The 27003-nt window shown below is 50.1% G+C and overlaps 1 protein-coding gene across 9 annotated transcripts in view; it reads right to left on the bottom strand.

Annotated features, from left to right (window-relative positions):
- The window catches only part of NFATC2 (nuclear factor of activated T cells 2), a 92202-nt gene that overhangs the window by 26558 nt on the left and 38641 nt on the right, over nt 1-27003 (bottom strand). For all 9 annotated transcript variants that reach the window (XM_085558321.1, XM_085558317.1, XM_085558318.1 and 6 more), the window contains exons 6-9: nt 18843-18983; nt 8180-8235; nt 7263-7389; nt 5049-5747 (exon numbers count right to left, since the gene is read on the bottom strand). In XM_085558321.1, the coding sequence (XP_085414447.1) occupies nt 5049-5747; nt 7263-7389; nt 8180-8235; nt 18843-18983 (1023 nt within the window). The remainder of the gene's footprint in view (nt 1-5048; nt 5748-7262; nt 7390-8179; nt 8236-18842; nt 18984-27003) is intronic.

The following is a 27003-nucleotide window of genomic DNA, read 5'->3' as shown; positions in this document are numbered from 1 at the left end:
GAGCAATCTTTCTACTTCCTGCCAGCAGACTTTGGGGTTTTGGGAGCAGAACGATGGCTTTTTCTCTTTTTATATTGCCTCTAGAAAAGCAAGGCATAGGACAGGGGCATGGAGATCCTAACACAAACCCACAAGAGCAGTGATCCAAAAATAAAGCTGCAGTGTACCGAGGGAGTGCTGCAAGGTCCCAGCAGAGAACAGAAAATCTGTAATAATGTGAGTCAGAGCTTCAGGAATGAGCCTGATGAATACAGAGATTTGCTAGAGTGTTTGAGCAAAATGTTTTGGAGAACATACAGGCTTAACTCTTAGTCAAACTCTGCCTGAGCAGAAGTGACCACACCTTCTATGAGAAGGAGTTCTAATTAAAAACAGAGCATGGCTTTTTTAGATGCAAATAGCTGCTCGAAACTGAACCCCAGCCCGTCTGTAGGATTCAAATTCACCCCTGTCTAAAATGCCAGGAAACAAGAACAGTCCCCTCTGCCTTGTCCTGCTACTTAACTCTGTGTGTGGACACGAGATGCAAACAACTCCAAACCGACCCAAATCGTGTCCCTGGGGCCAGCATCCTCTGTGCTGCCTGTGCACGGGCTCAAGCCAGGTTCAGGAGAAAAGCAGCTGCCCTCCAGCCCCCTGGCACTGCCAGTGCAGCTCAGTGCTCAGAGGGGCTCCCTCTGGAACCCCCGGCTGGCAGGAGCTGCCTGTGCCAGCCCTGAGCCACGGGCAGGGCCGGCAGGGTGCTCAGGATGTGCCAGCACCCAGCCACAGCCCCCAGGACAGGCTGGCAGCAGCACTCTGGGCTCTGACAGGGTGTCCTGGGGGCACTCCCTGCCCAAGGAGAACGGAGCTGGCCAGAAAAGAAGAGAAAGCTTCCTGCTGGAGGTGAAGGGAAGAAGGGATGAGGACTTCATGCCACGGTGCATGGGCACAGGCTGAGGGTTTTCTCACTGTTCAATGGAAGAACACAGGAAGGAAATGCAGGGATGTAACACCCTGAGTGCTCCTGGATGAGTAAAACTGCACAAGGCAGCACGCAGCTTGGCATGGAGGTGATCCGGAGTGCTGGGTGATGTGAGGACCACACTGCACATCCTGCACAGCCGCTTTCTAAAGAAATATCTGAGGCCTGAAGTTTTCTGCGAAATACCTGAGCTCACTATAAACCATCTCTGCTGATCAGCAGCCTGATAAACCACGACACAGCCTAAACCTCGCTCCTCTCCTCCTCAGGGGAGATCACTGTGCACCAAAAATAATTTAGAGCTGCTGTATCCAGCAGAGACTTCGGAGTGTCAGATGTGGTTAGACAGTTACTATTTGAACAATGACAATCATTTTTCTTTGCAAAGTTCAGCCTGACAGCTGAACTGAAAAGATCTCAATCTAAGGCAGGCAGGCTGGTAACACTCAAGCTACACAAGCATGAGTGCACAGCCATGGTCTGTGCATGGAATTGAGCCCCATGTCTGTGTCCCAGCTGGGGAGCTGCACAGGAGCTGCACAGGAGCTGCACAGGAGCTGCACAGGAGCCCAGTGGTCTGCAGGAGGAGCACAGTCAGTGCCCCAGCCCTGCTCACCCCCTCGCCCCTGCCCCATCAGGGCCTGCAGACAGTGCTGCCAAGAACTACATTCTGAGCTGGCTTTGTGCTGTAAAGAGTTAATCTCAGTGCTCTGAGGGCGCTGGAGGAACTACATTCTGTTTGTCAACATATTTATGCGATTGTTTGGGTAACTTTTACCTTCGTGGGCGGTTTGGTTATGAATAATATTAAGATGAGGCCTGGGCTGAAAGGAGCTTATCACTCTGTCACCCCATGGCTTTCACTTGCAGATGCTGATCTCTTGAGGCTGATCCCTGCCCGCCAGCACTGGCCTGGGCACCTGATGTATCCTCAAGGGTCTCCTACACTCAGGGACACTCCTGACACTCTCCTCACCCCAAAGTCATTCCAGCAGTAATGCATCTCTGAGCAGAGGTGTGTAACACAGGTTTCCCTGGCCATGATTCATGAACAGTCCCCTCCTCTGGGGATTCCTCCCCGTATTTGCTATCAGAAAGTTACAGATACACAAATTTCACAGAGAAACATGGAGGAGTAGGTGTGTGAAGGCAATGTGTGGCAATGCTGGATTTGCATCAGTCCCTGATGGGCGCATATCCAAATCCACCCTCTCTGACTGGTAGTGGAGCCTTCCTTCCTGTGAGCCTGGTTTGTCCTTCTGGCTGCGAGGGGAAGGCTGGGAAGCTGCAGAGGCACCCCAGGCTGGGCTGGGCACCTCCTCCCCGGGCACAGGGGCCAGTGTCTCCTTCCAGAAAGCAAGTGGCAGCTCTGCACATCTGCAGCAGGGCCAGAAACCTGCTACAGCTCTGCTGAAACCATCACCAAGGGGCTGGGGAGGGCACCAGCTGGGCACCAAGCTCTCCTGGCACACAGCAAAACCCATCAGCAGATGGTAAATCCTTGCCATCACCTGCCTTGGGCTCCAGGCTGGTTTGGCTGCACCCAACCTCGAGAGCCCGCAGGCCTGGGATCCTCCTTTTCAAGGCAGGTTAAATGTGCTGAGTTCCTGTGTTTGTGCCCTGTGGAGCACTGAGGGCTCTGAGCAAAGCCAAGCCACGGTCTCAGGAAGGACAAATAACATCTTTTTACAGCAGGGAGGAGAAGAAGACAATGAGGGGTGCTGCCAGCAGGGACTCCAGGGAGCTGAGAGAGGCAATGACAAGGGTGTCACTTTGGGATGCTCTGCCCCGGTCACTGCCAGGACAGCCCCAGCACTCTCAGCGTGCCCACTCTGAGAGGCACCAGCTCCAGGAATGAGGAACTGCCATGCCCAGGTCACTGCACAAGTTGTGGCAAAGCTCAGAATAGAAGCAAAGCCCAGAACACCAAGGCTGTGGGTCAGCCATGAAGGCAGCGGGCAAGGGCTGGTGAGAGGAGGCCACGAGAGCGAAGGGACGAAAGCTGGATGTCAGCAGAACTCTGGAGAAAGGAGAACAAGGCAGGGGGAGGAGGAAGATGGGGGAAGGGAGGAAGAGCAAAGGGAAGTGAGAGGCACCAGCAGTGATTGCCCAAGAGCCCAGCAGCAGCAGCAGCAGCAGCTGGCTCATGCCAAGGCTGCCTGGGCCAGCAGCAGCTCCGTGTCTGCCCGTGAAAATCACTGCAGGACCTCACAGCTCACTTCATCTCACAAGAGCTTTCTGGATAAAAGGGATTTAAGGGCAAAGCCTCCATAATCCTTTAGGTTTGCTTTCTTTTAATACTATAAAGCACAAACCCAAACTTTCTAGTCAGGAAAAACATGGCTTTTGTTATGTTCTGAGTCACTTTTCCCCAGCAGCAAACAATGTGGCTTTTCAATTCAAGTCCTGAACGTTTCAGAATGAAAACGCTTTGCAAAGCCCTAAAGTAAATCACAATTCTCTAAGTCACACTTCCAGCTGATATCAGATCACTGAGGTCAGTAAAGAGGCTGCACTTGGCCCATCCTGCCTGGCCTGACATGGGTGGCACGACTGATAAAGCAATCTCTAGCTGCAATCAAGTCAAGATGATTCAAGGAGAAGCCTGGATTTCATTCTGAGCTGCTGCTCTCCTGCCTGGTGTCTCCCTCAGCAGGGAGGCTGAGTGCATTCCTGGAGAGCTGTGCTGCACTTGGGCGTCACTGGCCTGGTTCAAAACCAGGAAAATTAACTTATGTGGACTACAGCTTGACTTTGAAGACAGAATCTTGAAGTAAAAGCTTTCTCTTTTACTTTCTTTTACAAGGTGTTTACCAAGTATTTTTAAAAACATGGAAGAATCTCTCAGCTTCCCTAAATAACAGTGTTTAGTTCTCCTGTCAGAAAGATTCTCTTGCTTTGTTATCATGCCCAATTCTCTGAATGAAAAGTGGATCTCCCAAGTTAAATTTACCACTGAATCTCCTGCCCAGAGAAGGGAACCAGTAAAAACTCTCCAGATTTTACTGCAATGGCACCAAAGCTGCATTGACCACTCTGCAAACACAGCTAAGAGAGGAAACCATCCAAACTCTGCCCACAAAGCCAGCAGCGAAGGCTGCACACCACACAGAGCACTCAGGACCCAAGCTGAGGAGAGCAGAGCTTTCACAGGCACAATTTCACAACTGCAGGTAAGGGCAGGAGCAATCCCAAACTGCTGGGTGCTTGGAGCACATCCTGGTGCACACCCAGGAGATGGAGCCTGCCACTGCCTGCACGGAGAGGAGAGCAGAGCTCCCATTTGTGACAATCTGCACTTCCTGCACAGGAACATCCTGCATTTGCAGCAATATTTCCAGCAGCCTCGCTCTGCTCCCACTAAAATCAGTGTTGGGTTTGCTGCTGCTCTCTGTGATTGCAGTGTCCAGCTCCACTATTAATTTTGCATTGATTTCCTCCTGCCTGAAACATGCTTTAATAAAAGAACCAATCCACCAGACTGCCAATAGCTGCCTACCTAAGAATAAGCAGGATATGTTCAAAGAAAGCTTTACTCTAAGTTGTGTTCATTCCTAAAGGCTAAATCAGCTGACTCACCACAAAAGAACAGCACTGTTTTACTTATCAATGTCCCACTGTTCATCTAGAACATCTGCAATGGTTTTGCCTGCAGCACTACCCCATTCATTACAGGCCTTGATAGATTGCTCAATGGGCTTTTTTTTGGTACAAAATGTACAAGAGCATTTTACAAAGTGGACTTTGCCCTGATACGAAGAAATATAATAAAATAATTAAGAAGCGCGTGTCATTTCAGATCTGCCATTTCCCAAGCTGGCGATGGAACCTTCGGCAAAGGGAGACAAAATGGGACCAGCTCAACGTGGCAGCCGAGCCCGTGGCACGGAGCAAGCAGAGGGGTCCTGGGGCTGAGTGGCCAAAGCGCTTTGCCACCAGCCAAAAACGCACCTCAGGAATTCCCAAATCCAGCCTGACACAGCAGATGTCCCCCCCACCAAAGGGGACCGCGCCGAGGAACACTGACAGCTCCAACCTCACCCTCCCTCCAGCCAAGCCGCCCTGAGCGGGGCACAGCGCTCACCATCATCCAGGTAGGCCTGGTCCAGGTTCTGCTCCTGCTTGATGGTCACTCCAGCCGGCAGCACGTCCTTCTGCTCGCTGCTCTTGCTCGCCCGCTGGCCCGGGGCCGCCTGCTGCTGGATGACGCCGGGGTAGGAGCCGGGGCTGAGCCTCTGCGCCGGGCTGGCCGGGGGCTGCCCGCCTCGGGCCGCGCCGGCGGGGAAATTCTCACAGCACATGATGTGCTGGAACTCCTGGTGGCCGCCGCACCTCAGCTGCTGGCTGGTGGGCGAGTAGTGGATGACGGGAGCGGGCTGCTGCTGCTGCTGCTGCTGCTGCGGCGGCTGGCCCGGCGATGGCTGCAGCACGGCCACGCTCTGGGCCGGGGACGCGGCGTGCACCAGCACGGAGCGCTGGGCATCCGCCACGGCCGTGGCCACCAGGCCGGGCTGCTGGTAGCCCAGCTGGCTGGGGCTCAGGCTCTTGCTCCTTTGGTAAACCACGGCCGGGCTGTGCTGCTGGTACCGCGAGTCGGGAGAGGAGAGGCCCGAGCGCAGCTGCTGGCAAGGAGCCATGGTGGCCACCAGGCAGGAAGGGGACTCGGTGGCCATTGTGTGCTGTGAATAGTAAGGCTGTGTTACTGTCCCCAGAGCACTGTGCACTGCACTGCAGATTAGGGCTGGATCATAGTCATCAATGGGCTCTGTTTTGATGGATGGTACTAGAATAAAGCATGCAAAGGACGTTATTCGTAACGAGCTGAGGAGAAACAGAGAGGTTTTCCTTGAAGCAATAAGAGATTTAAGCCTTTTACAAGATTTGCGTGCGTAAATTCATATGTCACAAGCACCGAGTTTAATAAATCACCCACGTGCAACACGGCAAAGATTCTTCGAAGCACTCTGTGCTAAGAGATTCTTGAAAAATCTTTAATGTACTAGTGAACCACAAATTGCTAACATTGAAAAATTCAACACTTCAGCCCCTGTTTCAATTCATTTAAGGGCCATTCAGGAACACAGACAAAATAAGAAGTCATAGACAGGTGTTTCGTGCAGTACTTCCATCTCAAAGGAGACTGAATCAATAGAAATCCCAGGACATAAACAATTCTCCATCTTTCTGCCAAACATTTAACAAGTGACCAAAGGCAGAGCTGAACTATTTTAGAGTTTTGTCTCTGCTGTACAAAGTTTCCCCAGTGCTGAGAGCTGAAGACCTGTCTGACACCATCATTTAAAAGACCATGATTTAGTAAGGGTTGTATGAATCCTGGTGGGGAAAATGATGGTCCTCTACATTTCCAATGATTTTTTTGTCACATATTCCCCAAAACTCACTACAGAAACACCACACAATGGTCATGTAAAATTCCTGTCTGGAAGTAAAGATTCCTTCTCCTAAGTGGTCTATTTTAGGGATTGTATTTAGATAGAAGTGTGCTTCTCAATACTGTTCAGCACAATTTAGCAACTGTACAAACCCTTCACATTGGTGATACCCTATCGAGTTCACAAATTCATGGAGAGGACCAGAGATTTTCAGGCTGGTGTAGAGCAAAATAAAGAGTCTGAACTAATGTTTGCCTTTCCTTAGAGACAAGTCAAATTAAGACATCATTTGAAGCTTGCATAAAATCTGGTGCTGTTATTTTATACTCGTTGCTTTCCACAAACACAATACTCTGATTTTCTCACAATATTTTCCCCCCAGCCAAAGCTGAGAAATTCTGGGAATCTCATTAGTAATCCTGTTATATTTATTGTGACACGGCTCACCAATCCCCCAGAGGAAGAACATCACAAAAGCATTTCTATTTTTCTCAGCTAGCCTCACTCTGAAGAGTATATACTGCTTGCCTTCCTCCATCCCAAGTCCTTTCCCAGATCTGATGTTTTCTTATTGCTGGACACGTCAGAGAAGGCAACACTCGTGGTTTCCTGAGGGTCACACCATGTCCCAGACTGAGCCTGTTCCCACTGAGACTCTTGGCCAACTTCCACCAAGTGAATGGGGCAGCATCAGCCCATTGCCCAAATAACAGATAACTGACACCCCAAACTGATGGAAGTTCCTGACCATCAATCACAGGCATCTTTTAAACTAAGCAGCTGTCGAGTGCTGAATTAAATTAGCAACATCTAGATCCTCAAGGAACAGCAAGAAAACAACAGAACAGAAAATCAAATCCTGTTCACGAACGTGGATAACAAGTGGCTCTGTCCCTGAGAATTACCTGGGTGATAGGTGAAGTGCTGGGGCTGGCTTCTTTTCCTTTTGCCATTGATGACATAGAAATTCACCTTCACGGCTGTGCGGATGTGCTTGTTCCTGTACTCGGGTATTTCCACAAAAAGCATGCTCTGAAATAAATAACACAGGGCACAGGAAGGGATGAGCACCTGGGGCTGGCCAGGGTTTGTGTGCAGCTCCCCTTGCTACGCCTCCACAGCAAGAGGAATCTCCCTGCTCACCCCTGTAAAGAAGGGTATGAGGAAAAAGGGGCAGATGGTGAAAGACCAGAAGATTTTTGGTACTGACAAGTTGGTTTCTATGGACTGTATCCCTCCTGCACTTGGTGCTGTCCTGAACTTGGAGAGAGAAGTCTCAGCTACAAATAAAACATGAAATGGTGACAAATGCAGAAGCTCTGCTAATCCCACAGTGCTTGATAAAGGAGCTTGCACTGCAGAATTCCCTCTTTTTGTCGGAATAACTCAATTATTCTGTAGGCTGTTGATTTATCCTGCTGCCTCCCAGGCAGGCACGGCCCATGGCAGTGCCACTGCTGGCTCCTGAGAGCTCTGCTGCCCAAGCAAGGTCCCAGCAAGCCAGGGGAGCAGAGGGGCTCCTTCCCTCCAAAGAGCACTGGAAACCCTGCAGGACAGAGCTGGATTTGGAGCCAGCAGCCAGGGCTGGCACAGGAGGCAGCAGCCTGCAGAGCCTGGGCTGGCACAGGACAGAACCCAGCTGTGCCTGCCCTGGGGGGTTACTGCTGCAGGAATCGCTGCAGCACAGGCACTGCTGCAGCATTTGCCACTTGCTCATCGTGGCATTGCTGCTCTCTGCTCCTGGGGTGCCCCTGGAAGCTCCCCTTGAGCACAAGCTGTGCACAGCAGCTGCAGGAGAGGACACCCAGTGGTCCATACTTACGGGCTGGCTCTTGTCCTTGTCCACTGTTGCCTCCATTTCCCAGATCTGCTGCCCATCTAGAAGAATATCGCAACATTAACCTCATTGTGTTTGTTTTTTTAAAATCATAGACATTAAAAAAATAGAGAGACAAATCAATGGCATTCAGTTAGCAAAGCTCTCAAAATGGGCTTTATTTCAAGCACCTTCCCAGTCCTAACCAAAAGCAGCAGCATTTCATTTAAACACATCACTGAACACTTCTCTCGCCAGGAAAGAGCTTACATACATATTAAAATTCAATGTTTATGTAGAAATTAGCCAAGCTGAGGAATGAAATATTTAGCACAGGTGCAACATCTGCTTTTTACCAGGCCTGAGTCCAGCCTGACTGCTGGAGGGCATCAGGAGGTCACCTAAGTTGTGAATGGTCACACTGGGTCAGCAGCTCAGCAAACTTTCTGCTGCTTTTAGCCAGGACCACTTGGATTCCCACAGAATGCCACTGAGAGCCCTAGAGCCGTGGTAAAGCACCAAATATTCACTGTACTCAGTGCAGGAGCACTGCACTGCATGTGGACAGCCCTGCCCTGAGCCACTGCAAGCTCTGCTGCCCTTAACCACTGCATCCATGCAGCTCGTCTCCACCCTGAGCTACACAAAACTGCATTTAGAGAGGAAAATCAAACTTGATCCCCCTGTATGGAGAACCACCACAGTAACCCCGGTGCTGTAAGAGTGTATCAGCAGTGGCAGGACACTCATTTACAGACTGGGTGTTTCCTCTGGTTACAAGTATTCCTTAAATATAGAAACATTTTTTGCAGTGCTTTCCTTTTTTTTTTTTTTTTTTTTATCTTTACCCCTTTGATTTTCACATTCCATTGAGCCTTTTAGCCAAGCAATTTGCAGAAGGAAAGTACTGATGGGGGAGGGAAAATTGCCTCATACCTTTCTGAAAGCTTGCTTTTAAGCTGGCCAAGGGACAGATATCCCAAGGGCCTGATGGACTGGGAATGCTGCAGCCAGGAGCTGCTGTCAGCTTTAGGGGGAGCAGCTCTGCCTGCTCTGGGGTTCCCCAGACTGGGCAGGATGAGGGGGGAGAGCTCCTAAACCAAATTCTTCTCACAGAGCTTTTTATTTTTCCCAACTCTTGGAAGTCCTGCAAGAGCTGCTTTTGTCCTCTGTTATTTAAGCACTTCTGCTTCTGGCGAAAAGGGAAATGAAAGGGTATTTTTAAATGCATTTTGCATTTCTTCTGTTGTTGTGCTCTTTGTTCTGTGCTGGGCGCAGACAATGAGCTGACAGATGTGCTGGGCTCTCTGGGCAGCCTCTTCCCAGCTGTGGCCAGGACACAGCCCTGGGCCCCCAGGGACAGAACCTCACCTGCCCAGACCCACCCTGGGCAGCTCTGCTCACACCCACTGGGGACAGGCAGCTTTTCCTGCAGGCCAGGGCTCCCATCCCTCCCTCCCTCCCTCGGGATGGGCTCCTGGGGCTGCTGATGGGCCAGAGAGCACCCGCCCTGCTGGGCTCCCTCACCCCAACCCTCCCTGGGCAATGGGCATGGCCAGGGAAGAGCTGGAAGTGTGTCCCCATCAGGAGATCCCAATGAGTTGGAAGTGTCCCCATCAGGGGATCCCAATGAGTTGGAAGTGTGTCCCCACCAGGAGATCCCAAAGAATTGGAAGTGTGGCCCCATCAAGAGATCCCAATGAGTTGGAAGTGTCCCCATCAGGGGATCCCAAAGAATTGGAAGTGTGGGCCCATCAGGGGATCCCAAAGAGCTGGAAGTGTGTCCCCATCAGGAGACCCCAAAGAGCTCGAAGTGTGGGCCCATCAGGAGATCCCAAAGAGTTGGAAGTGTGGCCCATCAGGAGATCCCAAAGAGTTGGAAGTGTGGCCCCAGCAGGAGGTTCCAGGCTTCCAGCTGCTCCTGCTCAAGGAGGGAACACTGAACAACTCCCAGTTTCCCCTCTCCTTTTTTGCAGTTCCCTCCAGGTGTGTTTTCTACCCTGGGGCTGAGTGGCTGCTGGGGCTGGGATGGCCTCAGCAGAGCTGTGCCACTGCCACCCCAAGGGGCTGCTGCAAAGGCATGGGAAATATTCCATTAATTAATGCCATTTAACATAAGCATCCACTTTGGCCACTGCTATACTCAGCCTGTACCCCTGTTAGTGCAGCCAGCTCCTTGCTGCCATTGAGACAGAAACAGGGAGAGGGAGCCAAAATATTGGGGTCTTAATCCAGCAAATCCTTGTCTGATTATGAGGCAGTTAATGCTCAATGGGGAGATTCCTCTTCTAGGTGACCTTAGAGAAAAGAAACCATCACAGTGTGTGTTAAGGAACCTCCCCACACTCCTAAACACCCCAAAAGATAATTTTTTAGAGTTCTCTAAGGAAAGAGCAGGGAAAAGGAAACAAGAAAAGACATCATAAAGTGAGAGCTCTGATAGAGACACACACCAGAGCTGTCTCTGCAATGCCACATGAAGATGTCCTGACAACAAGGACAGCCAAGCAGGAATGTTTGACACTGGTTTTGCTCCAGGCAGAATGTTTTCATCTTTGTTTCTGTACTGCTAAATTCAAACAGTCTGTGCAGATGCAACAGCACTAACTTCACAAAGAAGGTGGAAATCAAAAGGATTTGTTGATCCAAAATGTAAAAACTAAAGTAGAAACGGGCCTCCAAGTCATGTGGCACATTCAAGGAGCCTGTGGAACACATGCAAGCACAACCACAGGGGGTTTGATTTAGTAACTGAACCACTGAAATTGCACTAAAAGCTAAAGAAGCCAACCATAAAAATCAAATGATGTTCAGGCTGAGTCCAGAGTCTGTGTGGGTCAAAAGTAAGAATGAGAAAAGGCAAACAAGAAACAAACGTATTTGGGGTTATAATTCCAACAATGATAGATGCTTCTGTTTGGATAGATTCCATATTTGTGGCAGCTCAACAGGTTTCTAACAAATCTGTCAACAGCAGCAATCCCTGTTCTTTGAGCCCTGGTGAACTGAAGCACTCTGCAGCTCACTCCTGACCTTTATGCTTCAATATGATGATGTGGCTCCATCTGTCTCACTGCTTCGCCTTAGCTCGAGACAATCAATATTTGCCTTTCCTTTAACCGCTCTGGATATGCACATTATGGGGAGCTTTTGGCAGAAGGATGAGGGAGGCTGTGAGGAAAATGAAAAATACAACTGCATTCACAAGTCTCTCTAACCTATTCTTTTTCCTGGTAATGAAAAGAAAACTTCAGATTATGCACACTCTGGGAACTAATGGAGAGCAGGAGGAATAAACTGAGAAGTCTCAGGATCATTTCAGGAAATTATGAATAGACAAGACCTGCACCAAACTGTCAACACATTTATCACCTTTATGATGTGCATAAACGCAAATTTTTTTAGGAGGAAATTAAAGTGGATGTTTGGAGAAAGCCCTCAATGAAAACGGGATTGTGACTGTAAGGATGTACTAAAAATCCTAAGGCTGATGTGACAGCAGAGCACAGCCCCAGCACAAACCCTGCCACACCAAAGGCCCTTCCCTGGAGCCCAGGAGGTGCCTGGCACCAGAAATGTGTTTAGCTTCGAGCAGGAGGTTGTGCTCAACCCCCCAGAGATCCCTCCTGGCCTTAATTACCCCGCAATTCTGTCATGCCACAGAGGGACAAACAGCTCCTGCTTGGAGACACAGAAGAGTCAACCCCAGCTTGATTAATAATTTAATCCAAAGTCTACAAGTGCAGATAGCTGCTTATCGCCTAGAATTAAACCTGCCTGAGCAATGGGCAGGAGAGAAAGCTGCAAAGGACCACTGAGGAATCCAGAGGCAGGTCTGTGTGTGTGTGGTGCCTTTCAAACTGTGCCTCCACCGCAGGGAATTCAGTCCCTGCCTCTGCAAAGGGCAGCACTTGCTCTCAAGATGATAAAATATTCCTGGATTTAGACCCTGAGGCCTTACCAGCCATGGCTGCCTCATGCAGTATTTTTACTGTTGTGGTTCCCTGCTCATTTAATGGTTTGTCTTAGTTGGCAAGTCTTTAACACCACAGGTCAGTGAAATGTTCAGGAAATAGAGATTTTTGTGCTGCTTCAGGGCTGTGAGACTTAGCATTAAACCCCGATGAGAGATCTGATTGTGTCAGCACTCTTTGGGGGAATGAATGAGTTGTTGGAAGAAGGTAATTCTACCCTTCCTAAGTCAAACTGCGATCGCACCAGAGTCCTGCTTCAAATGGGGGAAATCAAAATGTCAGCCTGCATTAGGAACATTGGGGGTGATTCTCTGCAGCCCCTCATAGGACTCTTTTTAATTAGCCAATTAAAGGTTTTCTGAACCAGTTACAGCCTTTACACATTATTCAGGATCCCTTACTCATGGCTTTGGGGTCAGTAACTAGCAGGGAAACAAACTTACTGCTTTATTTGAACAAGCATGACTGATGGACTGAGAGGCTCAGGAAATGTTCCTTGCAGTTCTCTGCAGCTGAAGACTAAATATACTATTGTGCTGATTCTGGATGGGATTCCATGCCTGCATGTGATTTTAGGCCTGCAACTGTACACTGCTTTTCAGTCAAGCATTACACAAATTACTTAATGAACAACCTGTTACTGGTTCCCCAGAGAAACCCAGCCTGGTGACCAGAGGAGCAGGGCTCTGACTGCACAGTTCTGCACATTTCTGCACATTTCTGTACAGTTCTGCACAATTCTGAACAGTTCTGCACAGGTCTGAACAGTTCTGCTCAGTTCTGGACAGTTCTGCACATTTTTGCACAGTTCTGCACATTTCTGCACAGTCCCCCTGGGCCTGCGGGGAGCTGTCCCCATTCCCTCTGTTTCTTGGAAGGCCTTCCAGAAAAGCACAGCAATTATCTCCGTCAGCTTTTATCAGCAGATGACAGACATCTCTGGGAAACAAAGAAGGGTTTTTAGAGCCACCCCAAGAACAAAGGGAGAGCACTGAATGGTTTCCAAAAGGACAAAACCACTCTGGGCAGCAGAAACCTTACGAGGAACCTTCACTCAGAATCTCTGCTGCTCTGGACAAATTCCAGACAAATTCAGGGACAAATTCTGACTCCAGCTGGGAAGTTACCCTGCTTCAAGCCAGCACGAGGCTGCTCAGCATCTGGTCCTGAGCAGTTGTCTCCTTCTAAGCTCTTCCTTTGAAACAATTTTCAAGCCTTACAGCAAACACAGCATGAGGGTATTTAAAACTCATGAAGAGTAGAGCTATTAAATTTATTCCTGAGCTTCATTTTAATGGATTCCTTTTTCTTCCTGAAGCAAGACTGCCCACTGCAGTTAATGGAGCTCTGTTTGTTAAGAGCAGAGGCCAGTGCCTTCACTGCACTGAGGACAGAAGTTTGAGTCACCAAGGCTGGAGATACAAGGCAAGGTCTGGGAGGTAAAAGGGCAATGGATTAGTCATCCACCAGGCAGCCCAGCCCCAAATCTGACATTTTGCACAGTGAGAACAAGTCTAGAGGCGAATTCTCCCCATCTATTGTTGAGGAATTCAATTCCCATTAAAATCAAACATAAATACAGTAGTTGAACAGTGAAGCAGGAGGACCAGTATTTCATTCCAGAGCTCTTCCAGATGATTCCTTATGCCAATTCATCAGAATAGATTTGTTGTTTTTTTAAGATTATAAGTGTGTTTGTGTGTGTGTGTATATAAATTATTAAACAAAAGCTTCTCTCAAAATAAAACCACTGGGAACCTCCATGTAATAAAATGAGTCACACCAGGATGCGATGACTAAGTGGGAGAACAGGGAATTCCACTCCCCATGCCAGCTTTCTTCATGATCAATTTTCTGTCAACAGGTGATGGGAGCTTGTCTCTCTGCCTTTTGTTTATGCCAAGAATTATGATTATTTTTTAATATTCTCCCTAAACAATTAAGCTGAATAATCAGGACCAGGCACACTTCCATCAGGCGCCCCCATTGTAAAGAGTGAGCCAGGGAATCCAGGCCAGCAGTGGCTGCCTGTGTTAATAAGGATTTACCAGCTGTAAAATTCCAAAATCTTGTGTCATACGGGGAAACCTTCCAAAACACTGGATTCCACCCTGTCTCGCTGAGTCTCCAACAGCTATAGCAACTCCGTTTCTGCAGCCACACTCTCCTGCATTTTTCTCTGTGTGAGCCCTAGATTTTTTCCTGTTTTGCAGTGTTTTTTTGGAATCCCTGGTCAGGCGTTTGCCCCGTAGGATTACAAGAACACCTGGGGCAGGCAGCACATTCCAGCCAGGAGGAAACCTTTGGGGAGAAAGGTTTGCTGGCTTTCAGCAGCTACAGCAGCAAGGAAAGGCACAAGGCAAAGGCCCCAATTACCCTGAAACTTTCTAATTTGCACAGCAGAACCAGGCAAACCAATCCTCCTAATTAATACCCATTACCCTCACATTCAATATTTAAAGTTGTTTATTTGTTCAAGTAGTAAACATCTCTTTTGAATGAACCTGGGAAAACACTGACAGTTTTTTAAAAAGCTTTTTGTCTATTTTATCTTGAAGTTGCCTGAGAAGATTGCACCATTAATGTTGCATTATTAAGTTCACAGAGTTAGCTGCTGAAAACCATTTGCTATTTTCTGCATTCCCCAGGAGTTTTTGAACCATTCACCAAACTGTCAGAATACAAAAAGGGATTCAGCTCCCTGTTTGGAGCACAGTGAGGAGCTGACCTAGCACAAAGGGGAGCACTGCTGTAGACAGAGTTGGAATTTCCTTTCACCTCTCCCACAAAGATCGTGATCCTGCCATCAAACCCACACAGCAGCAACGTCTTCACATGAAACCTGCCCTGATGCCATCCCACCACCGTGTCCTGCAGGGTTCCTGGAATCCCCTGGCACACATTCCATGGCTCGTTTCCAGCATTTCGGGCACTTTGCAGACAAAAGCTCAGCCCAGCAGCCCCACACTGCACACCCCAGCCTGAGCCTGCCCTGGCCAGGACACATCCAATGTGCCCAGCACCAGTGCTGGGCTCCAGAGCCGGGCAGGTGTCTTTGGTCACTGTGGATGCCCACACCTGGGGGCCCTGGCAGCTGCCCCAGTCCAAAGGGCACAGGCAGCACCTCCTCCCCTTCCCCTGCCCAAGCTGGAGATTTATGGTGGAGCCTCTCCAAGGATGGACGCTGTGTTTGGGTTGTTCCTCCACCACCCACATTGTCCTAGAGATGATTCACGGTGTCCATGTGGCCACCAGAAGAGTTTGGCAGGAGAAATCACAGCCCATTTGCACTTTTCTCCCCAAGAAACACGAACCTCCTCTATCACTGACAGCAGAGCAGCAGTAACCAGTACACAAACGGGAGTAAACACAATGCAACCAGCATCTGACTTGCAAATTATTACATGACAATTAAAATAAATAAAAGGGGGAATTCCAAAACTCTTCTTTTTTTAACTGCACTGTGTGATCTGGGCCCCAACCAAACACTAACACCCTTAACCTTCACCCTATTCCAAGTCCTTGATAGCTCCAAGATTGCTTTTCAAGCTTTCTCTTCCAGATCAAAATGACAAGAATACAATCCAATCTAGTTGCTTCCCTGACCTACTTTAATTTAGCTGGGCTCAGTTACGTGTCTCCAAGCTCAGATCTTCAAACTCTCTCAGCCCAACTCTGCTTTTGTGTGCAGGGAATTCATGAGTTCCCTTGGCTCACAGCAGCTACATTTTATGATCTCACATCAGCAAGATAACCGTAAGAACAACTCAGAACTCTGAGGCCTGCATGTTGAAAAACTTCAGCATGCAGAAAATGAACGCTATTTATGCACCAGCATTTCAAAGAGGAGCACTTCATCCCTCAGAGCACCGAGCTGCAGCCCCTTCCCTCGGTTTCCTGCTGCCGTTTCCTGCCGTGAGCCTGTCCCAGCCCTGTCCCCTGCCAGCTCCCTGCCACCGCCTGCGCTCGCGTGACACGGACACTCACTTTCACAATCACATCCCCCCGCAGTTCGGGGAATGGCCCTCATTTTCCAGGTATTTATTTCTATGGAAAAACATGCTATCTGCAATTCTGTGAAAAGACAAATAAAGCCTGCTCGTTCCTGCTCACGGAGACACGCATTTTTGGCACAAATGTGGCCAGTTCCACGTTCCTCTGCCTTGCTAGTGGCGGGTGAAGAATCGTCTACAAGATCCAGAGGAAATGGAAAGAGGTTCTGAGTGTTCCCCTGAGGGGTGAAGCCTAATTTACAGTTGTAAATTAGCAAGCAGCAGCTCCCTCAGCTCTGCAAAGCGAGCGATGCCTTCCCAGCACGGCTTCACCCGGGTCCCAGATCCACAGCACCCCGAGTTTGGGGTCTGTGGAACAATGCACAGCAGAAAATCTGGCTGCACAAAACTACTTGAAGAAAGATTTTTTTTCTGGGGAAAAAAAGATCCTTGCCACTCTCACCCTGAACACCCGAGCCAAGGAGCTCTGTGGAGCCTGGCATGCCAAAAGCAGTGGGATGATCGCTCACACCACTGCTCTCACCCTTGTTGTTACCAGCACAGCAAAAACTGGTGGCAAAAGTGGGAAATCCAGCACCACTTGCTAGCACTGACAAGGCTTGTGAGCTGTTAAAATGAAACTCTAAGCAAACCAAGCTTCCCCTGCGAGCTTGCTGCATCTTCCTGCCCTGACAAAGGTGTGATTGTCTCACAGGCAGCGGTGTGCTCGGGAAGAGACACAGCCTGCTGCAGCTGGGGCAGCAGAGCTGGGCTGCCATCCACCCCCAGCACGGTGCCTGTGGCTTACCCTGCCCCGAGCAGCTCATCAGCACTTTCTGCACGGGCTGTGCAGGGCAGGGCAGCCGTGGCTGAGCTGCTCCTCCTTCCAGCCACTGCTCCATCGACAGCCGGGGCTGCTCACTGCCCTGGGCTCCTGCAGCCCAGACAATGGCAGCCCTGCACAGACATCCTGGAGGTATCTAGAATTGTCCACACTGCAGAATGAGGGAGGCTGAAAGCCTCAGGTGCACAAGATCCCGATCTTCAGGTGAGCTGGGACACTCGTCAACTCTGACAAGCCAGGCACAAAGCAATTCTCAATTTGCTGCACTCAGCCCAGGCATGATCTGCACGTCCAGCTCAGCTTCTTAACCTCCCTCACTATAGGATATACCTATTAAATAAAGAAATCTTCATTTCAAAGCGCTTCAGGGCATCTCTGCCAGAGGTGCTGCTGCGTTATGGAACACACAGAGCACCACTCAGCAGAGTCGCCCAGATAACCCCACTGCAAACCACACAGGCTTCTGATTCAGCCTGAGGATTTGACTCTGGACCTCCCATCCTCCAAATCCCCTTCTGCCAATCATTTATTCAGAGCCCAGCAGACTGAGACTGCCTGAAGAGGCCGAGGTTTTGGGGGAAGCAGGATATGGAACACCAGCAAGCAAATCCCTGCTCCAGACTGGGCACTGCTGCTGGGATAAGCCCTGTCTCTCCCCTACCAGGAGGCAAAAAAAGAGGAAAAAGCCCTGCAGTTTCCCCAGCAGCGAAGAAAAGCTTTAGATTTAGTGTGGAAAATGTTGTTGTTCTTTTTACTTTCTAACATCTCTTCCAGCCAGAGCCTTCTCTGCTCTCACATGGAAACAGGGGCAGGGCGCTTGGGACATTTCCTCGAAATGGCACCGAGAGCTGCCTCCTGGGAGTGGATCATCTCCTGCAGCTCCTGCACAGCATTCTTGGGCAGGTAGCACTGCAGGCTGCCAGGATGTTCCCATGTACCTTCCCCAGGCGCTGACACGGTGGAACAGTGGCAGCCCAGTGGGAAGGAATTAATCCATGGGCTTGAAAGGAAACAGAGCGTGCCAAAAGAAATCCTCTGACTGCACAGGCTCATCTGAACCTCCACAGCTCCTTCATACCTGCAAAATACCAGCCTGGCTTGCTGCTGCGGTGGGAAGGAGCTGGGACCCACAGGATGATTTTTTTCCCCCATGTCACCAGCTGGTGCCCATGTACATTAATGAATGTACATTCATTTTTGGCTCGAGTCTCACTTTTTTCCAATGGCATTACCCCATAGGTCATGCACATGCTGCTCACTTGGGCAATGCAACCTCTTAAACTCCTTGCAAGGCACTGGATATATCACTTAAGATACCTCTACCTCGGCTCACTGACAGAAAATTCCAAGCCCCAGGTGTTCTTAATAGCAAAAAAGGAACACAAGGTTTACAATAAGAAATATGCAAGGAGAAGGGATGGATTCTTGTATCTCATTCTGTATAAAAATTAATTTATACAAAAAGATACATTATGTTTAGTTTTTTTTCCACAGATTTCTAAAGGGAAGAAAACACAGTCTTTGCCTGTAGTTCACATCAATAAAAATGTTCATTTCAATGATGATTTCTACAGTAGCATTCACTAAAAATGAGATTAAACAAGCACAGAGGAACATGTAGTGCTCATCTCGTTTCTTTGGTAACAAATCCTGTCCCTGCTGATTCCCAGTGCCTGGATTCCTGTGAAGCAACAACACAAACAGTTGCTCCCAAGCCTAACTTTACCCACATGGTTTTACCTACATGAACTTGAATGGGACTACTTATTTGATTGTGATGAGCACAAATCTTATGATGACATTTGGCAGTACAGATTTGCCTTATCCCGTTAGGGAAAGTTAGGAAAAACCTGCCTTACCTGATGTTTTTTCTGTGAACACCACTTTGGACTCTGCTGTGAAATTCTGTCCAGTGAGGATCATCTGCTGTCCTCCATAAACCAGGCAGCTGTCAATGTCTTGTCTTTCAACCATTGGAAGCTCATGAGCAGACCTTTGGGCTGTGGACAAATTGCAAACATGAATGAAACCAACTCTGTTTTACCAGGACTTTCCAAATCTTCCCAGAACTATCCACAGATTGATCTTGTCATCGTTACCATCCGCTGACTGCCAAAGCAGCTTCTCCAGGGTGCTAAATTTAGGTCTGAGAGGGAAAAATAAACTTACTCAAGGCATTTTATTTGGAAACATTCAGGAGTTGGCTGCAGTGGCTCAGCTGTGCTGGCCCTGCTCCTTGTCCTTGAGAAAGGACAGCTTGGATGAATGAGCTGAAACTTGCCCATGCCTGTTTCCAAGCCAATGTCCTGGGTTGTAAGATAAGCTTGTATTCCATTTGCCATCTGTCGAAGGCGAACCGGTTGGACAGGTTTTTTGTTATCTCTCTCAGAGACAATGGTTTGTGTATACACCTTCGACTGATTCAATGAAGGGGGTCCCACCCAGAGGGGAGAAGCAGCTCTCTCCCTCCTCTTCGCGGGACTCCGAGAGAAGCAGCTCTCTCCCTCTTCTTCGCGGGACTCCGAGAGAAGCAGCTCTCTCCCTCTTCTTCGCGGGACTCCGAGAGAAGCAGCTCTCTCTCTCTCTCTGCGCGGGATTCCCGGGGAAAGCAGCTCCCTCTCTCTCTCTTCGCGGGATTCCTGGGGAAGCAGCTCTCTCTCGCTCTCTCTTCGGCGGCACTCGCAGCGAAGCAGCCGGCGCGCAGAGGCGACGGCAGCGGAGCTCAGAGGCAACCCCGGCGCAGAGGAAGACCGGCCCCACTGCCACCAGATCTTCAGAGGGAAACTATACCCTTCTAGAGATCACCACTGCAGCTGCAATTCACCAGCCACTGCAAGGGAAGCAAATTGTCCCAGTAGAACTGATACTGGCACCCCGCAGGTTCTGGACTTTTTTTTTTCCTTTCACTGGTTTTGTTTGTACCGATTGCATTTGCCTTTTTAAATTGTTGTCTAGTTTTCTCCTAGTAAAGAATTGTTACTCCCACTCCCATATCTTTGCCTGAGAGCCTTTTAATTTAAAGATCCTCGTAATTCAGAGGGAGGGGGGTTTGCCGTTCTCCATTGCACAGGAGGCTTTGCCCTCTTTCACAGACTCCTGTCTTGTCGAACCGAGACAGAATTTGGCGCATCAACGTGAGGCCCGAGGGCATTGAGAGGGAAAAAGGATTAACAGTTCTTAAGTAATTTGGTTTTGTTGTGTGTAAAAACATCTTCAGCATCACCATGTGGTCTAGTTTACCTTGGTTTGGGTGGCATGTGATCGTAGCTATACTTTTCCCATTTGCAGACCCTTATCTAAAAATGGGTCCTATAACTAAGGCTACGGTGTCTGTTATCAAGTTTGGCTTCTGGGTTAATTGGGTGAGGAATTCATGGATCTTTAATTTCCTCTGGAAGGCAGGTACATGGATTCATAGCTATCACACGTTAACTGTATGTTTTTGGGGTTACTTTAATAACGGTACCTACTGCGAGGAAATAGCACCTGGGCAAACTTTCTCTCAACCTTTTAACCATCTTTTTGGGTCTGCTCCACCAGTTCTCAAAGGGTTAAGATCCTTTATAAGTGCTAATGATACCATACAATGGGTGGTGTTGCTGATAGTCCTGTTATATTTAGCATTCAGAGATAAGGGAAGATTAACCTGGATAACTACCCTCACACCTACACCACAGACTCGAGATGCTGCTGCTCCAGAGCCTGACCCTGCCCCACAGCCCACCTCAGAAATGAACCGCCCAGATTGGGTGAGGGTTCTGGTTAAGGAGATACGAGAGATGCTGAAGGAGTGCATTTCCCCAGCTGGTGAGAAACCGGCCCTTTGCCTTGAGGAGGGACAGTCTAATAGTACAGCTGTGGAACCCACAGATGTTACAACTGTCCAGGTTCCAGCTGAACCACAAAGGCAGTCACGGTCAGCAGCAGTGGCCCCGGTAGAAACAAGGAAGTCTAAGGTGAAAGCAGAGCACCCTGCAGATAGGGACAGGAATGGAGGAACCTCACAACCCACAGGGGAGCCAGAGATTGCTATCATCACCGAGTCCCTGACGTACGAAAGTCTTCGCAATCTGCATAAAGACATTGTGCGACGAGGGCGTGAGGCTTATGCTACCTGGCTACTCCGGGTTTGGGATCTTATGGGTACAGGCGTGCAGCTGGACGGTGGTGAGGCAAGGAACTTGGGACCCTTGACCCAGGACTCAGGTATAAATCAGGTTTTTGTAAGGGAACCAGGGTCCCTTTCTCTCTGGGAGCGGCTCTTAATGAGTGTCAGGGAGAGGTTTATCCACAGAGAGAGAATGCAAGAGCACCATCATAGAATGCGCTGGAAGACCCTCGAGGAAGGGATCCAACAGCTGAGAGAAGTGGCAGTATTGGAGGTACTCTTTGGGAGGGATGGACGACACAATAATGATCCTGACAAGGTCAGGTGTACGGGACAAATGCTGTGGAGTCTGGCAAATCTTGGGCCATCTCAATACGCCACCTTCATTGCAACGATCAATGCTGACACCCACCGGGAGACCATAGGTTCTGTTGCCAACAAACTTAGGAATTATGAGAGTATGATTAATGGCCCAATGCAGGCTCATATCTCAGCTGTGATTAAGGAGTTTAAAGAGGAGATGAGGGAGGAGATAAGGAAGGTTAATACAGCACCCGTGAGAGTCACAGGCCCCAGAATCAGCACCCAACAATCCCCAGCTAGAGAGAGAGGGTACACCCCAAGGGCTAATCTGTGGTTCTTCCTGCGTGACCATGGGGAAGACATGGGGAGGTGGGATGGGAAACCCACTTCTGTCCTGGCAGCACGGGTCCGTCAACTCAAGGAGGGAAACTCTAACCGGGGGAGTTCCACCAAAGTGAAGGTAGCCTCAACCTCCCGTGACCAAGCTTGTGGGTACGATCTGTCAGACCCCCTTGAAGGGACCTCTAGTATGTATGCCCAGGGAAGGAATGATAACCAGTGTTAGAGGGGCCCTGTCTCTAGCCAGGGAGAGGCACGGGAAAACCGGATCTTCTGGACAGTGTGGATCCGATGGCCTGGCACATCAGAGCCACAAAAATATGATGCTTTAGTTGATACTGGTGCACAGTGTACTCTGATACCATCGGGACATGTGGGGGCAGAGCCTGTTTCCATTGCTGGTGTGACAGGGGGATCACAACAATTGACTCTGGTGGAAGCTGAGGTGAGCCTGACTGGGAAGGAGTGGAAGAAACACCCTATAGTGACTGGCCCAGATGCTCCGTGTATCCTAGGCATAGACTTCCTCCGGAACGGATATTACAAAGACCCAAAGGGACTCAGGTGGGCTTTTGGAATAGCCGCTGTAGAGGCAGAAGACATTAAGCAATTGAACACCTTGCCTGGACTGTCAGAAAACCCCTCTGCAGTAGGACTCCTAAGGGTGGAAGAACAACGCATGCCAATTGCGACCTCGACAGTGCACCGCCGGCAGTATCGGACGGATCGAGATGCCGTGATCCCCATCCACAAAATGATTCGGGAGCTGGAGAGCCAAGGGGTGGTCAGCAAAACCCACTCACCCTTCAACAGCCCCATCTGGCCTGTGCGCAAATCTGACAAAGAATGGAGATTGACTGTGGACTATCGTGGCTTAAATGAAGTGACTCCACCGCTGAGCGCTGCTGTGCCGGACATGCTGGAACTCCAGTACGAGCTGGAGACCAAGGCAGCAAAGTGGTATGCCACCATTGATATTGCTAATGCGTTTTTCTCCATTCCTCTGGCAGCAGAATGCAGGCCTCAGTTTGCTTTCACCTGGAGGGGCGTGCAGTACACCTGGAACCGACTGCCCCAGGGGTGGAAACACAGCCCCACCATCTGCCATGGACTGATCCAGGCTGCACTGGAAAAGGGTGAGGCTCCAGAACACCTGCAATACATTGATGACATCATTGTGTGGGGGAGCACAGCGGCAGAAGTGTTTGAGAAAGGTGAGAGGATCATCCAGATACTACTAGAAGCTGGCTTTGCCATCAAGAAGAGCAAAGTCAAGGGACCTGCCCGAGAGATCCAGTTCCTGGGAGTGAAATGGCAAGATGGACGGCGCCAGATTCCCACTGAGGTCATCAACAAGATCACAGCTATGTCCCCACCAACCAGCAAAAAGGAAACACAAGCTTTCCTGGGTGCCATAGGTTTCTGGAGAATGCACATTCCTGAGTATAGCCAGATTGTGAGCCCTCTTTATCTGGTTACCCGAAAGAAGAATGATTTCCACTGGGGCCCTGAGCAGCAACAAGCCTTCACCCAGATCAAGCAGGAGATCGCTCATGCTGTAGCCCTTGGCCCAGTCAGAACGGGACCAGAGGTCAAGAATGTGCTCTACTCTGCAGCCGGGAACCATGGGTTGTCCTGGAGCCTTTGGCAGAAAGTGCCTGGGGAGACTCGAGGCCGACCACTGGGATTCTGGAGCCGAAGTTACAGAGGGTCTGAAGCCAACTACACTCCCACAGAGAAGGAAATCTTGGCTGCCTTTGAAGGAGTTCAAGCCGCCTCGGAGGTAATTGGCACAGAAACACAACTCCTCCTGGCACCCCGACTACCGGTGCTGGGGTGGATGTTTAAAGGAAAGGTTCCTACTACCCACCATGCCACTGACGCAACATGGAGCAAATGGATTGCCCTCATCACTCAACGCGCCCGTATTGGAAACCTGAATCGCCCTGGGATTTTGGAGATAATTACGAACTGGCCAGAAGGTGAAAACTTTGGTCTCACTGATGATGAGGAGCAGGTACAAGTGACAAGGGCTGAAGAGGCTCCACCATACAACCAACTACCAGCAGAAGAGACCTGCTACGCTCTTTTCACTGATGGTTCCTGTCGCATTGTAGGGATGAACCGGAAGTGGAAAGCAGCCGTATGGAGCCCCACACGCCAAGTTGCACAAGCTACCGAAGGAGAAGGTGGATCGAGCCAACTCGCCGAACTCAAGGCCGTTCAGCTGGCTCTGGACATTGCTGAAAGGGAGAAGTGGCCAAAGCTCTACCTTTATACTGATTCATGGATGGTAGCCAATGCTCTGTGGGGCTGGCTGGGAAGGTGGAGGAAGGCCAACTGGCAACGTAGAGGAAAGCCAATCTGGGCTGCTGATATATGGAAAGACATTGCCTCTCGGGTGGAAAAGCTGACGGTGAAAGTCCGTCATGTAGATGCCCATGTCCCCAAAAGTCGGGCTAATGAGGAGCACCGAAACAACGAGCAGGTAGATCAGGCAGCAAAAATAGAGGTGTCAAAGATAGACTTAGATTGGCACCATAAGGGGGAGTTGTTCCTGGCTCGATGGGCTCATGATGCCTCAGGTCATCAGGGCAGAGATGCCACCTACAAGTGGGCACGAGACCGAGGGGTGGATCTAACCATGGACAGTGTTTCCCAGGTTATCCATGACTGTGAGACGTGTGCTGCCATCAAACAGGCCAAGAGAGTGAAGCCCCTATGGTATGGTGGGCGGTGGTCCAAGTACAAGTATGGGGAGGCCTGGCAGATTGACTACATCACACTGCCCCAGACACGCCAAGGCAAGCGCTACGTGCTGACCATGGTAGAAGCCACCACTGGATGGCTGGAGACTTTCCCTGTACCTCATGCCACTGCCCGGAACACCATCTTAGGCTTGGAAAAGCAAGTCCTGTGGAGACACGGCACCCCTGAGAGAATTGAGTCTGACAACGGCACCCATTTCAAGAACAGCCTTATCAACACCTGGGCCAGAGAACATGGTATCGAATGGATATATCATATTCCCTATCATGCTCCAGCTGCCGGCAAAGTTGAACGGTGCAACGGACTCCTTAAGACTACCCTGAAGGCACTTGGTGGGGGAACATTTAGAAACTGGGAAATTAACCTGGCAAAAGCAACCTGGATGGTCAACACCCGGGGGTCTGTCAGTCGAGCTGGCCCTGCTCAGTCAGAACCCTTACACGCAGTAGATGGAGATAAGGTCCCTGTAGTACATATGAAAGGTATTTTAGGGAAAACTGTTTGGATTAATCCCACCTCAGGCAAAGACCAACCCATTCGTGGGATTGTCTTTGCTCAAGGACCTGGTTACACTTGGTGGGTAATGCAGGAAGATGGGGAGACCCGCTGTGTACCACAGGGAAACTTGGTCTTAAGAGAGAACTGGGTGTAAGATTTCATGGTGTGCAGATGGAAATAGAATAAGGGGTGGATAATGTCCTGGGTTGTAAGATAAGCTTGTATTCCATTTGCCATCTGTCGAAGGCGAACCGGTTGGACAGGTTTTTTGTTATCTCTCTCAGAGACAATGGTTTGTGTATACACCTTCGACTGATTCAATGAAGGGGGTCCCACCCAGAGGGGAGAAGCAGCTCTCTCCCTCCTCTTCGCGGGACTCCGAGAGAAGCAGCTCTCTCCCTCTTCTTCGCGGGACTCCGAGAGAAGCAGCTCTCTCCCTCTTCTTCGCGGGACTCCGAGAGAAGCAGCTCTCTCTCTCTCTCTGCGCGGGATTCCCGGGGAAAGCAGCTCCCTCTCTCTCTCTTCGCGGGATTCCTGGGGAAGCAGCTCTCTCTCGCTCTCTCTTCGGCGGCACTCGCAGCGAAGCAGCCGGCGCGCAGAGGCGACGGCAGCGGAGCTCAGAGGCAACCCCGGCGCAGAGGAAGACCGGCCCCACTGCCACCAGATCTTCAGAGGGAAACTATACCCTTCTAGAGATCACCACTGCAGCTGCAATTCACCAGCCACTGCAAGGGAAGCAAATTGTCCCAGTAGAACTGATACTGGCACCCCGCAGGTTCTGGACTTTTTTTTTTCCTTTCACTGGTTTTGTTTGTACCGATTGCATTTGCCTTTTTAAATTGTTGTCTAGTTTTCTCCTAGTAAAGAATTGTTACTCCCACTCCCATATCTTTGCCTGAGAGCCTTTTAATTTAAAGATCCTCGTAATTCAGAGGGAGGGGGGTTTGCCGTTCTCCATTGCACAGGAGGCTTTGCCCTCTTTCACAGACTCCTGTCTTGTCGAACCGAGACAGCCAACGGCCAAATTTTCAAGTGCAGGCACACTACAGCCCCAGAGCCCAAAAATTCCACCTGCACAGAGGATTCCACTGAATAACACTGAATTCCTTCAGAGGGGAAAAAAAAAAATGAACCTCCTGTCCAAAATCCCAGAGGGCAGGGCTGGCACGGGGGGTTGCCAACAACAGCTCCAGCTCCATCTCCATCTCCCTCGCCATGTGCGGGCACCGAGCCCTGGTGGGGCAGCCACGGAGCCCAGGGGTGGTCAGGAGGGGCCACCCCAGGACTGCTGCAGCCCAGGGATTCCCCAGGTGTGTTCTGCAGGAGCCTGAACATCTGAGGAGCAGGGCCCTGTGTCACAGACTGAGGCTGGCTGTAAAAGGCAGGGGAAGGAGAGGTAAGGTGGGATCCAGATGGACACGGACGTCAGCAAGGCTTTCTAAGGTCTTTACTGTTCTTGGCCACGATTTGGAGCGTGACTTTAGCAAGTTATTCTCTCTTTCCCCAGCCAGAAAACCAGTTCAGCACCATCTCTCCAGCTACCTCCCTCTGATGCCATTAGAACAGCCACTGCATGCTCAGAGAAGCCTTGGAGAGCCCTGGTGAGCGTCCTGCAGAGCCATCCCCACTGCTGGCTAGTGAACAGCAGGAGCTGCAGGCAGTGGGGATGTGAGAACCGTTCCCTACAGCACAGACAGCTGGAAAACATCAGGAACTTCCCTGTGAGCAGAGCAGGTGGGCAGCAGCGTGGGGCTGGTGAGCTGGAGTTCATGACCTGCACTCCGACTCCTCCAGGTTCATCCACCCCAACTGGAAGGGCCTCCAGAGGATCCTGCTCATCTCCTTCCCAGCTGCCTTGGCTGGATCCCAGCTCTCCCTGACAGAGACCCTGAGCTCTGGTGTGCTCCTGAGCGCCGCTGGCTGCCGAGGCAGAATGAGAAATGTGATGTGGATGTGCCGTGCTGGCCTGACCCACGCCCAGGCAGCTCTGACCGACCTGGCAC

This window comes from Lonchura striata, chromosome 20 (assembly GCF_050655825.1).
Source record: "Lonchura striata isolate lonStrDom1 chromosome 20, ASM5065582v1, whole genome shotgun sequence".
In the NCBI taxonomy this organism is placed as follows: domain Eukaryota; kingdom Metazoa; phylum Chordata; class Aves; order Passeriformes; family Estrildidae; genus Lonchura; species Lonchura striata.
The sequence above is the reverse complement of the archived record's forward strand: the minus strand, read 5'-3'. Positions and strand labels throughout refer to the sequence as shown.